Below are 17,061 nucleotides of genomic sequence, written 5' to 3'. Positions count from 1 at the left end.
CTGCTGTAGTGGAATCAACCACCTTGTGAAGTCTCTGTCGTGAGTAATGCTGAGAGACAACGCAAAGGAGGTGGCAAGGTAGGTGGCATCGGGTGGTGGTCAAGCACAGGAGGTGACATAGGGACTGGAACTGGGAGAGGGATAGATTGCTGACTTACTTCCCCAAAACACTCCCCCTGAGAAGGATTCTGTGAGAAGAAGTACGTGGATTCAAAAAAGGTGACATCCATGGTAACATATCGGTTCCCAGAGACTGGATCATAGCAGCGGTACCCTTTCTGATTCTCTGCGTATCCAAGGAAGACACACTTCTTTGGCTTGGGATCAAGCTTCGAGCGGTGAGGACGAAGGATGTGTGCAAAGCAGACACACCCAAACACCCTGAGAGGAATATGAAACATCTCCCCCTGAGGAAAAAGAAGGCTGAATGGAGTGCTGAATCCAAGTATACGAGAAGGCACCTTGTTAATCAGATATACTCCTGTGAGAACTGCATCACCCCAAAACCGAACCGGAACTGTAGATGTGATCATCATGCTTCTTGTAGTCTCAACAATGTATCTGTTCTTCCTTTCTGCAACACCATTCTGTTGTGGACTGTAGGAGCAGTTGCTCTGATGGACAACACCATATTCTAACAAATACGAGGCAAAATGTCTTTCAAAAAATTCCCTGGCATTGTCAGATTTGAACACCTTTATTCTTGTTCCAAACTGTGTTAGTACCATTTGATGAAAATGCCTCACCAAGGATGGTATTTCATCGCGGGATTTCATCAGGTAAATCCAAGAGTATCGGGAGAAATCATCCACAAATAGGAGAAAATAGCGATAGCCTCCCATAGAAGGAACATGGTAAGGGCCCCACATATCCGAATGAATAACATAAAAAAAAGAACATCTTTTATTACTAGGTTTAAAAGAATGTCTACAATGCTTTCCAAGTTGACAACCTTCACACTCTAGAGTTGATAGACTAACAGACTCAAAGAGTTTTGGAAACAAAGAACTCAAAGAAGAAAAAGATAAATGGCCCAAACGATTATGCCAAAGCATAATCTGACTCACAGATCCTGACTCACTGTCCCTGCTAACATGATGACTCTGGTGAGGGGGAAGAACATCCAGGAGGTAGATTCCATTCACTTCACGACCACTCCCAATCGTCCTCTTTGAATCCAGATCCTGCAAAATACAACATCCAAGAGAGGTCCCTCTTTACCTCAAGTGGAAACATAATTTGCAGTGACATGTGAATTACCTGTGTGAGCAAAGGAGGTAGAGTGAGCTCCACCAGTGCTACCTGTACCTTGTTGTCTGCTTGTGGTTGAACTGGAACTAGCTGTATCCCGCTGGTTCAGAAGTAGCCCATACCTCTCAAGTTCGGCCCTTACTGCAGCAGCTGCAACAGACTCCAAAGCAGCTATAGTAAGAGGGGCCGGAGTGTCACCGGTAACTTCCATGTGCGCATTTCCCTTCTTATTATTCAATCTAGTCGGCACAAGATGTGGGTAAAGCTTCTAGCAAGTATCTCTTGTATGTTTAGGCTTCTTACAGTAGTCACAAACCAAGTCTCTTTTGTCTTCCTTCTTGATTTCACCGCCACTTTGTTTGGGTTTCACAACACTTACCATGGCAAACTGATAAGAAATTTGGGTTTTCATCATCACATTCCTCTTGCACTCCTCTTCTGACACAAAAGCATATGCTCGGGAGAGAGTGACACTATCCCTGGAAAGAAGATGCTGTCGTGCAATATCATACTCAGGGTTAAGGCCAGCAAGGAATTCAAACACCCTATACTTCTCTAAATGTCTTTGATAGGTAGCTGCATCCTTGGTGGTTTCCCAAGCAAAGGTTTCCAAATGGTCAATCTCCTGCCACATGGTCTTAAGGGCTGAAAAATAGGCTGCAACAGATCTATCTCCCTGCCTTGTAGCAATAATCTGATTTCTTAGCTAATAAGCCCTAGCAACATTCTCCCTTTGTGAATAGGTTTCTGCAACCCCATCCCATATCTCCTTAGCAGTATTTGCCCATAAGAAATTTTTACTTATATGTGGCAACATGGAATTGCACAACCAAGTCATCACCATATAATTTTCCTGCACCCATCGGGAGTTGATAGTTTCGGGTTACACCTCTTCACCAGTGATATACCCTAATTTCCCATGAGCTCCAATGGCCATCTTTGCAGATTGTGACCATTCCAAGTAGTTTGCACCATCCAATCTAACTGTAGTAATGGTTCCAGCCCCGAAGGGGTCTCCAACACCCCCTCCCACTGGTCCCATTTCACTCCCGGGCTTACTTTCAACTTTGTGGCCCTCCATGCTTCTCAAAAAAGGTAAAGAAAATAACTAAAATTTGCAGCAAGATCAAACAAGACACCTTTTGGAACCAACAACACTTTCTTGGTGTTCTGGGCTTTCTTCCCACAAATGATTCTTTTTCTATGGGATGGGAGAAGAGAGAGAAGACAACCGCCCTCTCTAGAAGCCTCCAAACCATGTGGGACTTGAATCACTCCTTACAAAAAACTCCAAGGAACCTTAAAAAACTAGGGCGCCTCTTCCTAGGTCAAATTTGAAGAGTCCAGCAAAAACAGGACTCTTCCCCTTTCTCCAGTTTTTCCTGATTCTAATGAGAAACCCTAGACCAGCTACAGGACACACAGATCCATCAAGAAAATCCAAAAATTGGGCTTACCTGAGAGCTTCGATCAACCTCTTAAATCACCATGCAGTCGGCTGATCTAGGGCTGCATGAGAGAACAACTTCAAGAACCTTCAACCTGCTCTGATACCAAGTAGAGATCACTATTTGCTGATTCGGTCAAGCTTCTTGTGAAAGAAAGAGGAGGAAGATGAAGATTTCAGCAGTAGAGAGGGAAGGAGAAGAAAAGAGTAGGAGGCCAACTAGGATTATGAGAAACTTAACCCTAGCCGCCAGCCCCTCATTATATTTATATTTAACTTAAAGATGAGATATTACAAAGATGCCCTTAGTAGGGCGGCTACTAAAACTGAATAGTCACAACTTTTAAAAATAAAAAACTAATGGGCCTAAGGCCCAACAACTTCCTAATTAATAAAAGCAAACTAAAGACAAACTGGGCCACTCAACAAAACAAACTGGGCCACTCAACACTATCCATCCTTGATGGGGTCTTCCTGGAGCTAACCAAGGCAGACAATAGAATCTGGACACTCACTCCCTTGGCCTTGGGTTCCTTCACCTGTGCCTCAAGCTCTATTACAACCTTCTTCTTTTGGACTGACCTTCCCTGTTAAAGAGGTGTGGTGTCAACCTATACCTCCGAAGGTTGGGAGTTTCTGTTGGGAAGCCTTTTTGGAAAGAGTTAATACATGAGATTTGCTTCAAAAGAAAATACCTAATAGTTGTTTGTCTCCTCATTGGTGTGCCCTCTGTAAAGCTGATGGTGAATTTGGATACCACTTACTAATTTCCTATCAGTTTGCTAAATTCATTTGGGAGTGGTTTACTTCTCTGTTTGTGTGCATGTGGACTCCCCCTTTGAATGTGCAAAGCTTATTCACATCTACTCCTAATTGGTCTACAAAAAGGGCTAAGATTATGTGGTGATGTGTTAGGGCTGCAGTTTGTTGGACTATTTGGGAAGAGAAAACTCATGAATTTTTTCAGAAAAGGAGAGAGGTTTGGAAGTAATATCGGAGGTTACCCATATTAGGGTGATACATTGGTTGAAAACTTTGGACATGTTTGTAGATTTCTCAGTAGATGAGATGCTAAGAAAGTGGAAGTAGATTGCAGAATCAGCTTTAGCTAAGAAGGTTTTGAGCTCTTGTTGGACCCCTCCACCTCACGGTTTTACTAAACTGAATTTTGATGGAAGCAGTATGGGCAATCCAGGGCCATTTGGAATAGGGGGAGCCATAAGAGATGAAAAAGGGAATCTATTAGCCATGTATTCTGGTCCAATTGGGGTGGGAGACTCCTTGAGGGCTGAAATAATAGCAGTTCTTGAAGGGGTACAAAGGGCTAAAGACATGAATATCAATAAATTGATCATAGGAGATTCCGAAATTGTGGTGAATTGGCTAAAAGAGGACAACTCTAGGCTTTGGAATTACAGCAATGAAAAGAGGAAATTTAAGTGGCTGGCTAAGGACTTTGAAACTCAATGTACATGGGTAAAGAGAAATGCAAATTCATTGGCAGATGGTCTAGCTAGGCAGGGGGTGAACAGAAACTCTATTTTTTGGACTGTGTTGTAATTGCTTTTTATTTTAGGTGTACCTTGACTGTATTCGGGAGTTAAGATTGTTTAGCTCCCTTGCTATGTAATCGTCTCAATCTTTTAATAAAGTTCATCGTTATTGATAAAAAAAAGCAACTCATAAATTTGGCCTCTCTATCTGAAACAATAGTATTAGTTAGGCAATGCAAACACACAACTTCCTTAAAGAATAGTTGTGTTATGTGTACAGCATCAGGTGTCTTGCTACAAGGAATGAAATGAGCCATTTTGGATAAGCGGTTAACCACAACATAAATGGAATCATGCCTCGGTAAAAAGATGAGAGATGGTGAGAGATGGTTGGTTCTAGGGAGGAATAGCACAAAATCCATGCTTTGTTCTAGGGTGGTTGCAGGATAATGAGTAGCTCTGTGGTCTCATAGAAATGAATTAAAGATATTTAAATGGCTGACTAGAGGCTTGGATGTGAGGGTTTGAATTGGTACAAAGGGAAGTGAATAGCATGCTTGATGTTTTAGCCACATAAGTGGTAGGAAGAGATCATTTATTTTGGATGCAACAGTAGGAAAGTAAAAAGATGAGAGATGGGTCCTTATCCCTTCGAAGGGTGAATGTATATGTACATTATTCTTGTAAGGGCAGTGCAATGCATGAGGCTCCCGCTAATGCAGGGGTTTGGGGAGGGACTGAAGTACACAGCCTTACCCCTGCACATACAGTGAGGCTGTTTCCATATATGTACATTATTCTTAATTAATAAAATTAATTTGATCATAAAAATAATAAGAATATAAGGGCCTGTTCATTTGCTCTGAAGTCTGACATCTGAAAGTGCAATAATTACATTAAGAGGTATATTGGTATTGGTGAACTTTTCTTTCCTCTGAACTCTGAATGTAGGGAATGTTGTTCTGAACTCTGAATTCTGAATTCTGAAAATTATCAAATATCCATTTTGACCCCATATATGAGAGTTTTTATTTGTCTTTTTTGGGGGTATCATTGGAAAACAAAAACTTGTATGATTGCACTTTAAGAGATGGGGGATAAGAGGAAACGAACAACCATTTTTCTCTTAAAGTTAAAAGATTTCTCTTAAGAGATAAGAGTTAAGAGGAAACGAACAGGCCCTAAGTAGTTGTTCAAAAAACACGGATGCAAGGTTTCTAGATGAGTCCTTTGTATTTCTTTACTGGAAAGCTGAGCATATGTAGTCTAATATTTTTTTGATCAGAAACACAAAAATTGATTCATTAAATTCAAAAAGAAGATATAAACAAGAACTCGTGAGCAGAAACAACATGCCCAAGAAGAACTATCCCAATATTTAGAAAACAGCCCAGAATATGGATTGTCTCTGAATTCCTTGTTTAGCTAAACCATCGGCCATACTGTTTGCAGATCTCTTAATCCTCTTTATTTGAACTATCATGTCTTTATATATCTGTTTGAAGTTCTTGAACTCATTCCTTAGCTTCCATATTACTTTTTCCCCTTTTCAGCCAACCCACAACTATTTTTGAATCACCTTCAATAATCAGCCTATCAATCCCCATTTCTTTAGCTTTCTCTACTCCATACACTGCTGCCATCAGTTCTGATCTCACCACATCTCCATGCTGAACAGGACCTGAATACATGGCTAGAATGTTTCCATCTTCTTCCCTAATTACCCCACCAATACCTGTTGGGCCAGGGTTGCCCATGCAACTACTATCAAAGTTTAATTTCTTCCACCCAACACATGAAAGGCTGTCTCACCATAAAACTTACATTAGAAGCACCAACTTGGGGACAAGCACCAATTGGTCTTTTCCTTTGAAGCAATTCACAGGTGTTAACGGAGCCATGAAACACTTCCTAATAGAAAACATTGACTTTTGGAGGAATAGGCCGAGATCAAATCTCCTTAATAAGGAAAGGAGAGCGGGAGGTGGCTACAAGAGAATTCATAAAAGATTTGCAGGACAATGGCCCTGATTGATTGTGGGCCCACACTCTAGAATCTGAACCCCTCCTCCTCAAAGCCCAGAGTTATCAAATACAGGTTTCCTTTGAAACTAGAGAGATCAAAGAGAGAAGGAAAGACCTCTTATGTAGTCTAATATTAACAACTTATACTTTGCACTGAAACTGTTGTATTATTATTATTATCAGCAACACAGAAGAGAATTCTTTGTACTGAAACTGTTCTGTTTCTATATCATCAAGTTTTGGAGTTTTGGATGATGCACATGGGCTGCAATATTGTTTGTATTGTCAGGATTTTTCATACATGTAAAATAACCTTCTATTACATCTGCTTAGTTGATGATTAAGCATTTTTTTCTGAACAAGCTGATTGTTGAAGGAAATTCCAAACTAATGGTGGATTGGCTAGAGTCTGCAAAACTGTTATTAGGGCTTATAAGGATGAAATTAAGAAGCTTAAGTGGTTAACCAATACTATGACAGTGAGTGTGCATTGGGAAAGAAGGTTTGCAAATAACCTGGTTCATTTTTCTAGCTAAACAAGGGGTGTATAGGGGTCACTGGATCAGTTATATTGGGTTCAATAATAATGCTTTTTTAGTTTTCTATGGATGAGGTGAACCTCACACCTCTCCCTTGGGATGTTTGTAATGATGTATAATAGTGATCTTCTGATGAAATTTAAGTTACTTATCAAAAAGGTTTAGCATTTCTTCTGTTCTCTTTTTCTTTGTGAAGCATATATTTGTGAATGAAAGAAAATTGATACATTTTCTGCCTTATTTTTCTTCAAGTTCTTTTTTTTTTTTTTTTAATTTTTTAAGCTATCGACTTTTGTTGTCACTTGCTTTCCTTCTCAATATCACATCACGAGGAATCTCTTGAACTTTTTCCTGCAGTGATGATTTGTCTCTTGAAGGACTTCAAGAAGAACTGGAAGAATGTAAGAATGATGATGTAAGTAATCAACGTTTTATTTTCTTTTAGGTCTTACTGGCCTTATGAAGCATTATATTGTTTTTCTGATAGACATTCTTTCATGAGAAATTAACAGTTCTATAAAAAAGAAAAGCAATTTTCTGAATCAATGATATCTTGAATATAATATATTATAATTTATAAATATTTAAATGATATCAGATAATCTAATTATTTGCAAATATCTTTTCATCTATCCAAATATCTATCTACTCATTTGCTTCAGACATATTTTTTGTTTTTTCATCAGAAACAACAACAACATTCATTGCATGAACGTGCATAAAACCCACGAAACAACAAGTACTCACTTCTTAGGACGATTGGTTGATTTACATACTACTAATCTAGAATCTAGACTCTAGACCCTCCTTAGTCTCCTGCTCTTTTATTGATAAAAAATGGTACAGGAAAATAGAAGGCTCAACTCAAAACAGTTGTCCATGGATCCCTTGACCAAACTGATCCATGTTATTGAGCCTGTACTTTGGCCCAACTCCTGGTATTCTTGTGTCCCTAGAAGCTCCTTCCTCCTCTGTCCTTTGTGGCTCTTCCCTTCAGCAAATGTTCCTGATTTTGTAGGTTCTTTCCTTTCGTCCCACCAGGGATAATAGTCTCTCCTTGTCTCGCCCTAGCATCAGGTTCAGCTCTTTCCTGTGCCAGTGCCTTTCTTCTCACTTCTGTGTAATTGTGAAGCAAGTTCGCTAAGGAAGAAAGCACTTTCTTTTTTAGTTAGGTGGAGACTCTTTTGTGATTATAGTGGAGGGCAGTGTTCTGAAAACTGTATTGTATTGTAAATCGTAGAGAAAATTGAATTGAAAACTTGTAAAAAATAAAATATAGATATGCTAAAGGCAAAAAATATATAGAAAAGTGATTCTATCCAAATTTTAATCCATATCTACCATGTATGAACCTACATCAACAGAATTTACCACTTACACAATAGAAGTCTTAAGATGATATAATCAAGTTTGACTTGGAAGTCAAATAACCCACATGCCATGACTCTTTATCCTATATATGATGGAAAATAAACTCAATATATGGTTTAAATAATGTAAATAAGTTAATTTCTAGTAAGCTCTTTAAAACAAGTCACCTTTGAGGCTTTGACAAAATAAATATTAACAAAATAAAATGACAAAGTAGAGAACTAATTCTTAATTGAATTGATTTGAATCGTAAGAATTGTATAAATCATAAGATTTTTGCAAAAAAGGATTCGAACATAAGATTCAAATCGAAACCCTTGGGATTTGTGATTCAAATCATGAATCGTATCGTAAATCATAAGATTTTAATGACATTGGTAAGGGAAGAGAAGAAACACACTTGTAAGAGAAACTGCCTGTGAGTGGTTAGCTGGTGGAGGTTGAGACATAGTGACAGACATGGCGGTAGAGGGAGAAAGGAAACACTATGCGAATGACACACTTCCACTTGAAACACTTCAGGAGGAAGGTTTCTTCAAATTTTAAATTTTCAAATGTCAAATTTCAATCAGTTTTTTTTTTTATCAGAAACGATAACTTTCATTAGAGATAAATTAAATTGAAACAGTAGTCAACCCTTATTAGAAGAGGTTGATCCAATAAACATCAAATATTACAACACTGCCCAATAAAGTCTCTCCCTTACAGTCCCTTGTTTTGCTAGGGCATCAGCAAAACCATTTGCTGATCTCCTTACCCACTTGAAACAAACACCCACCTCCCTTGTTATTCTAAGAATTTCCCTTATCAACTGTCTATATTGCCAAATTCCTAGCTGCCCTGATTGTATCCACCCAATTACCAATTTGGAGTCTCCCTCTATCTCAATCTGCTGTAGCCCCAATTGTTTGGCCAGTTTTACACCTTGATGTAGTGCCAAGATTTCTGCTCTTAAGGAGTCTCCAACTCCTACTGGACTTGAATATAGAGCTATTATCTTGCCTTCATTATCTCTGAAAACACCTCCTATTACTAGATGGGACCGGATTTCCTATAGAGCTTCCATCAAAGTTCAGTTTCACCCTTTGTTGTGCCGGTGGGGACCAAACTTCCTGTATAATAGCTTTGGAAGTAGTAGTAGATGCCACAATACCCCAACTTCTATAAATGTATCAGCTGATAAATCCTTAAAAAGATCATAGGATTTCAACCAATGGATAACCTTATTAGTTCTCCTTAACCTCTTGGATCTACAACTACCTTTGAAGATCCTATTGTTTCTTTCCTCCCACATTGACCACAATACAGTAACTCTAGTGGCTCTCCACATAATCCTTCCACGAACCGTTGGTTGCCTGCAAAAAGTTGGACCAAAGAGGTTCACCATGCTCGAGGAGGGATTCTAACTGCAGCTAAAGAGAGAAGAGAACCAAGACCAAATAAAGAACACAAAGGGACATGAGATTAGTAAATGTGAAATTGTCTCACCAGAACCCAAACAGAGACAACAAACACGGGGGGAGTGGCACATATTTGGCCTCTTTTTTTGCAATAAATCCAAGGTGTTGATTTTTTGGAGTGCCACTTCCCAGCAAAAGGCCTGAATTTTTGGGGGTACAGGGCTACCCCACACCTCCTTTGAAGTAAAGTTCCCTACAAGGTTAGCGGTCTAAAGCAAAATGTTATAGAAAGAAGAGCAATTGAAAAAACCAAAAGGGGAAGGTTTCCAAATTCTGCTATCTCTACAAGACTGATTAAGAAATACTTCCCCTAACTAAGTGATCAAATCATCAACCATCCCCATTTCAGAATCCCTTAGACCTCTTCTCAAGCCCAAATCTCAGGAGTTATCAACTAACACTGAAGAGATCACTTTTCTTTTGTTTTCAGACAAGGAATAAATAGAAGGGAAGGAAATCTATCTCTAAGGGAGTTTTCACCAACCCAAACATCTTCCCAAAACAAGACTTTATTTCAGTGCAAACATCATATTTGAAATAAGGGAGTATAAGAGGCAAAATACCTTGAATGGCTTTCCAAGGAGAACATTGAGAAGCCCCAGGGTCGCTTGCATCCCAACCGTTATTTGCCAATCCATGAATACTAACAATCACTCTAGACCAAAGTCTGTCCTGTTCCATCGGTAGTCTAAAAATCTGTTTCCCCAGCAGAGCCGTGTTTCTTAATCTTATATTTCCTAACCCAAGGCCTCCATCGTCCCTTCTCCTAGAAGCCACCTCCCACTTCACTAAGTGATCCTTCTTAGTATCCCTTGGTTCCCACAAGAAATCCCTCATTATCTTCTCTAATTGGTTAGCTACTTTCATTGGTACTCTAAAGGTAGACAGGAAATAAACTGGTAGGTTGGCCAAGGTTGACTTGATTAAGGTTATCCTACCCCCTAAAGAGATGTAATTCCTCTTCCAATTTGCTAACCTCTTGGAGAATCTTTCAATCACAGGGTACCAAAAACTCTCAACCATTGGGTTCCCTCCCAGTGGTAGTCCCAAATATTGTAAAGGCCAGTCCCCCACTTCACACCCCAAAATCCTAACTAGGGAATCTACCACACAACTTTTTCCCCAGTTCACTTTAAGATTGGACTTCTTTTCAAACTGAAGCACTAGACTCTTTAAGTTTCGTAATTCCCCTTCCTTCCCGTCACAAAACAAGATGATGTCATCCGCAAATTGTAAGTGTGTGATGACCACCTCCTCCCTACCAATCCTCCAACCTCTTATCAAATTGTTAGCATCAGCCCTTGAAATCATGGCACTCAAAAAATCAGTTACTAGGGTAAAGAGGAATGGGGACAACAGATCTCCTTGCCTAATACCCCTCTTTGTAGGAAAGAAACCCCTAACTACACCATTCACTAGTATTGAGAAACGACATGAAGAAATGCATTCCTTCTCCCATTTGCACCATCTCTCCCCAAATCTTTTCCGCTTGAGAACCTCTATTTAAATATCCCAGTCCACCATGTCATATGCCTTTTCAAGATCCAATTTGCAAACCAACCCCTTTTCCTTTCTCCTCCTCTTCACCTCAACACATTCATTGGCAATAAGTATTTGATCTACAATTTGTCTTCCTTCTACAAAGGCCCCTTGATAGGGTGAGATTAGAGATGGGAGAATCTTTTTTTAATCTTAGCGCTAGGACCTTAGAGATGATCTTATACCTGCTTCCCACCAAGCTTATAGGTCTGAAATCCTTTGGTTGGAGAGCGTCCTTCTTCTTAGGAACCAAGGCCATAAAAGTTGCATTTGCTCCCAAGTTAAAATTGCCTCTGTCATAGAACTCTTCAAAAACCTCCAACATATCCTCTCTAATTATCTCCCAACAATCTTGATAAAAGGCCATTGAAAAACCATAAGGCCTAGGAGCTTTACATCGATCCATGGAGAAGATTGCATTTCTCACTTCTTGGGCCTCAAATCTTTTTTCCAAAGATTCCAATAAGTCACTATTTTCCACCCACCACTCCAAGTCCTCTAAGCTCTCATTAGGTCTCCCTGGGTTGTCATACACTAATTTGAAGTGATTAACCAAAGCTTGAGCTATATCCTCTTCCCTTGTGAGCAATTGGCCATCCCACTCCAATTTTGAAATAGAATTCTTCCTTTTCCTCCCATTTGCCAACCAATGAGAACCTTGTATTGATGTCCCCTTCCTTTAGCCATTTGCACATGGTTTTTGCCTCCAACTTATCTCCTCCTTCCTAAGATCTTCTAGTTCCTGTTTCAAATTCCATCTTTCCACCCTACCCTCCTCCCCCAACCTTCTTTCAACTTCTAGTCCATCTAACTCCTGCACTCTTAGACTGATTTTCACTTTCCTTTCCTCTATTCTACCAAAAACTTCTTTGTTCCAAATCTTGAGTCTAGCTTTCAAGAGTTGTAGTTACTTGTAAAACGTATACCCCTTCCATTGGAATTCCACTTGGTCCACTTCCCACCATTCTTTTACCTTATCTAGAAACTCTGGATGAAGTAACCACATATTTTCAAACCTAAAAGGGCACGGGCCTCCATCCACTCTTTCTTGAGACAATCTGATTAGGCAATGATCTGAAACAGGTCTCAGCAATGCTGTAACACCTAAAATCCCCCATTCAGCTTCCCAATCCACTGTAAAGAGGAACCTATCTAAATAACAACAGGTAGGGATTTCTTGGAGGTTTGACTAGGTAAAATTTGCTTGCTGAAGAGAGAGGTCCCGCAATTCAAAATTCTCCACAAAGAGATTAAACTTCCTCATGCTAGATGTAATCCTATGACTGGGGTTATTGAACTCATTCAAGAATCTTATTACGTTGAAATCTCCACGCAAACACCAAGGGACATCCCACAAACCCCTAACGGCTACTAGTTCTTCCCCAAAACCTTCCCTTTCCCTATAAGAGGTGAGACCATAGACATTAGTTAACACCTAAGCCCACCCATCTTCCTTTCTCTTCAGTTTTATTGACACCGAGAAGTTCCCAATTAATTCTTCTTCACACTCGCAGTTTTCATTTCTCCACAAAGTATTAATTCCCCCTGAAGCTCCCCAAGAATGTGCAAAGGCCCAACTCAAATTTCTTGTTGACCAGATACTCCTCACCCATTTCTTGTCCACCCCAGTCAATTTTGATTCTTGTATTAAGACCACATCTGGCTTTTCTCTTCTCAAGAAGTCTTTGATCACTCACCTTTTCTTTAAACTCCCCAAACCCCTTATGTTCCAGCTTATTAACTTCATGGACAAACATATCAGGTTGCCCCAACCACACCACCCTCTTTACTCTTTTTTTTTTATCCTTCCTACCCTCACTCACTTTATCATAATTTACCCCTCTTCAACCTCTCCACCTCACTCAGCTTTTTCTTCCTCTTTTTAGAAAGCTCTCCTACCGTCTTACTAGACTCTTCCACCTTCTCCTTCTAGTTTCTTACCTGACCCCTTCTTCTTTTTCCATTGTCCTTTTGATTTTCCACTGTATCCACTTTTCTCCATTGTATTGGGATTTCAAATAATCTCCTCAACCCTACCCTCTTTCTCATTCAGCTCCTCTTCCATTCTGATTCTAAATAGTTCCATGATCAACTCCCAAATTTGGTCCCCCAGTTCTCTCTCTTCTGCTTCAGAATTTATCTCCCTCACTACCTCTGTCACTTGCCCTGAATCAAATGAATTGGCAGACTTTATATGAAATGGCAGACTTTAATCAGTTATAGGTCTGGAACCAGGTCCGGTCTCAGTCTAAGGGCCTAATAGAGGTGCCTAGCCTGGCCCATGATCACTTCTAGCAACTATGCACCTTATACTTGCCCATGGGAATTTTCTTCCCCCTTCTCCACTTGCTTGTTGTAATAAGACTTAAACAGAGAAAATACCATCCTTGCACCATCTCCATTCCCTTCTATCAGCAGCTTCTGATCTGCTTGAGTTTAAGCCTATATATCTTCTGCAAAAGGTAAGCCATTTGCCCCATCTCTCAATCATTTAAGTTCCTCCTAAAAGTAGGGTTCCATTACTGTTCTATCATTGTGAAAGGAGAATATATGCTTCTTTGTTCTGAGCTATATCAAACAATCAGAGGTACAACTCCTTCAAGCTAGTCCCCTCACACCACGGGTCAGACCAAAACCTTACCCTTGTTCCATCACCAATGTTATATTTGTTACCCTTCAAAAAATCCAACTTAGCTATTTTTTTTTCAAAAAAAAAGGAAAAATTCAACTTAGTTCATTGGATTACTTTCCACAAGGCGTAACCAGAACTAACATTTACATCAGCAGGGTCCCATCTACCATCCCTTTGGTCATACTTACCATGTATATAACTTCTCTCCTCAAGCTGTCTGCCTCATTATATCCCCAATGCTAGGTACCCAATAAAGCCTTGTTAAAATACTTCAATCTTCTTATTCCCGAGCTGCCACTCTTTCTTGGTTGGCAAAACCCTATTCCAACTAGTAGCAATGAACGAAACCAGTAAAATAAGGGGTGTCTAATGAATTGACCCGTCCCCAAAGGGATATCTATAGATTCTATACTATTATAAAGTGGACACTTGGTTTTGGTGCAGGTCATAAAGTTAATTTGATTTTATAATGTTATTTACCCTTTATTTGAACACGTGCATAGCAGGTGCCTTTTACACTAGTCTTTTATTAAGAAGAGCTTTATATTTACAATTACAGAAATGCCCTTTTTGGGAAAAACAAAGACATAAAAAGAATAAAAAAAGAATAGTATTGGTAGAAGATTCTAAGTGTATACTAATACTAAACTCTCCTAGTATAACATATCTCTCAAAACATCTTTCATATAATTGGCATTTTCTTATTGCCATGCTTCTTTTTATGCTATGTTTTCATTTGATGATCCTTTTGTGGGGTCATATTATTCAATGGATTGCCTCTCATGTGGACCTTATGATTTATTGTTTCATTTAGGTGGTTGCAAATATATTGTCTAAAGGCACAAAACTGCGGGAGTATGCAAAGGGTGTTGAAAACAATGTACGACAGGTTGAATTGGACTCTATTCAGGTTGGTAGGTTTGAGTTATATATAAACACCTTTTGGCAATTTGTACTCTGGTACTTATTTGAAATGCATAAAGGAACCCTTAGTGCTATCTTGCCATGATGCAGGGTATCTTTGTACACTTTTGTTGGCACATTTCATGACAATTTGTATTTTTCCTCACTTCACATCATTTTGCATGAAATCCATACAGTATGCTATGCTAATTTTATGAATTTGTTCCAAAATGCCAAAGGTTAGGACCATATCTAGTCTACCCCTCCCAAGACCCTAGATAGCTAGGACCAATATTGGGTAATGGCCTTTAAGTGTTGTCATTACTTCGATATGTTGTTATCACAGTTTGTAATAGGCAAAGAAATAAATGAAAGAGGGTAAACTACTTAACCTATTGGCTGCTTTTTTCTGATCCCAGATTTCCCTTTTAGGGTTCCCTTATGGATCAAATAGTAACTGTAATGGCTTTGTATGCATCCTATGGTCTAGAAAAGTCAGTAAGGTAGTTATGAATAGACCTGTTCATGGCCCAGGCTGGGCTGGGATTGGGCCAGGGTTTGCCTCTTTATAAACAAAAAATGACCAGGCCTGAGCTCGAGCCTGGCCTATATAAAGCCTGAAGCCTGGGCCCAAGGCTGAAGCCCGATCTAGACAGATATTTTATAATAATATATTATTATTGTTACTATTAATATATTATATAATATATAATATTCTATATAACACTTTTTTGCTACTAATTTTATTATTAGGCTTAAACTTGGCTTGGCAGGGGCAGGACCTACAAAAAATTACAAATGGGTCTACAGGAGGAAAAGATTGAGAGGAATCGGGACATCTGGTTCTGAACGTAGGGGGACATTGATGCAAGTGCAGACCTCGGTCTCACTTTTGGAGAAGGAACAACGGGAAAACGAGTTAAGTGGTGGGAGTCCTGAGTCTGATATGAACTGTTTGCAGCAAAATAATGATGAAAATAATGGGGATTTAGGTGAAGTGAATATCCAGAAAATAGTGAAAAGAGAGGTTTTGGTAAATGCCTGGGTCTGTGCTTTTGGGGTGGTGAGGAGTTTGCCAGAAGGGCTTTTGAGGAATTCAAAAGAAAGAAGGAAGAGAAGTTGAAGAAAGTCTATCGGGAATGAGCTAAGTCATGGGATGAGGAGATTCCAGACCAGGAAGACCGTTCACAGATGAAGACTGAAGTTTTGTTTGGACGGTGAGGAGGGGTTTCTGATTAGGTCAGATGTTGGGTCAAGGGCCTTTATTTTTTTGGGTTTTTTTGTTGGGGGTCTTTGCTTTGATCTTCCACTTGGAATGGGTGGGATATCCTCATGTTTGTAAAGTGGGAGGTTTGCGGGTCTATTTGGGGGTCCTGAGGCTGTTCTTCTGGTGATGCCTTATCACCATTCTGATGTACTTCTTCTCTTTTCTTTTTAATAAATTTTTCTTTATTCTTCAAAACAGGGTTTTTTTACCATTCACTCCACCTCAAAATTCATAGTTTGATCGTACAGTTTGGGTCAGTGTCAAGGGGGGAATGATTCCCCTTTCAGGGGGGAGATGCTGTTTGTAGGGGGAAGCTGGGAATAAATACATTTGGGCAAACAATTTCCCAATTCTGAGGTGGAGTGGACTGTAAAAAGGGCAAAAAAAAACCATACTATGTTACAATTTAATCCATCAGTCCATGTTTAGATAGCCCCACACTATTCCATCTCTTTCTGTCCTGGTTGAAGCTTAAGCATCTGCAATAATATTAGCTATGTGAGGGACCTGCTTGAATGAGCAGTTCATGGTGGCTCTTAATTTCTTAGCCTCTCCAATCGCTAGAGTGGAAATTATTTCCAGTCTCAGATTGCCATTGTTATGGTTTTTGTTTGGCTCGTTTTAAAAGCTAATTCGCATATTGTGGCTAGTTGGATGGATGGACTCTGGGAGCTCTTAGAGACTAGGATACTTCATTAGAGAGGCAATATCCCTATCTTTAAGTCCTTGTTCCACTAATAAACTTTCCACTCTCAGAGTCTCAGTTATGGATTATATTTTCTTGCAGTCTATCATTGCATTACTAATCAGTAACTTCTCTTCCTCTTGTAATTGAATATGTATCATTTGAAAATTTGACTTTTCTAACCATACAAATGGTGCTTTGATCTTAAGATTAGTCCATTTGTCTTGCACTCTTGCTTTTCTGTGTGGTATGCTAAGATTAAACACTCGATATGTGGTATCCAAATGGTGTTCCAAATCCAGTTTGTATGCGAAGATTGAATATGTGAACCAATTATTGGCATTGCTCTTAAGCTCTAGATGGAAAATTTTCCATCATTTATGAAGAATCAATACAAATCACATACAATAAATAATAACTGCTTTTCCAATCTCCTTTGAAGAACCTTA

The 17,061-nt window shown here is 39.4% G+C and overlaps 1 protein-coding gene across 3 annotated transcripts in view; it reads left to right on the top strand.

The window, feature by feature from the left end:
* LOC148849241 (vacuolar protein sorting-associated protein 52 A-like) overlaps nt 1-17,061 on the top strand; it is a 117,336-nt gene that overhangs the window by 9,532 nt on the left and 90,743 nt on the right. For all 3 annotated transcript variants that reach the window (XR_016100870.1, XM_088950290.1, XM_088950289.1), the window contains exons 5-6: nt 7,113-7,170; nt 14,572-14,667. Coding sequence is in view for 2 of the 3 variants with exons in the window: in XM_088950290.1 (XP_088806416.1) it covers nt 7,113-7,170; nt 14,572-14,667 (154 nt within the window). In the remaining variant the exon portion in view is untranslated. The remainder of the gene's footprint in view (nt 1-7,112; nt 7,171-14,571; nt 14,668-17,061) is intronic.

This window comes from Nelumbo lutea, chromosome 6 (genome assembly GCF_056320005.1).
Source record: "Nelumbo lutea isolate HS-2025 chromosome 6, American lotus-T2T, whole genome shotgun sequence".
NCBI lineage: Eukaryota > Viridiplantae > Streptophyta > Magnoliopsida > Proteales > Nelumbonaceae > Nelumbo > Nelumbo lutea.
This window is presented reverse-complemented; position numbering and strand designations above follow the sequence as displayed.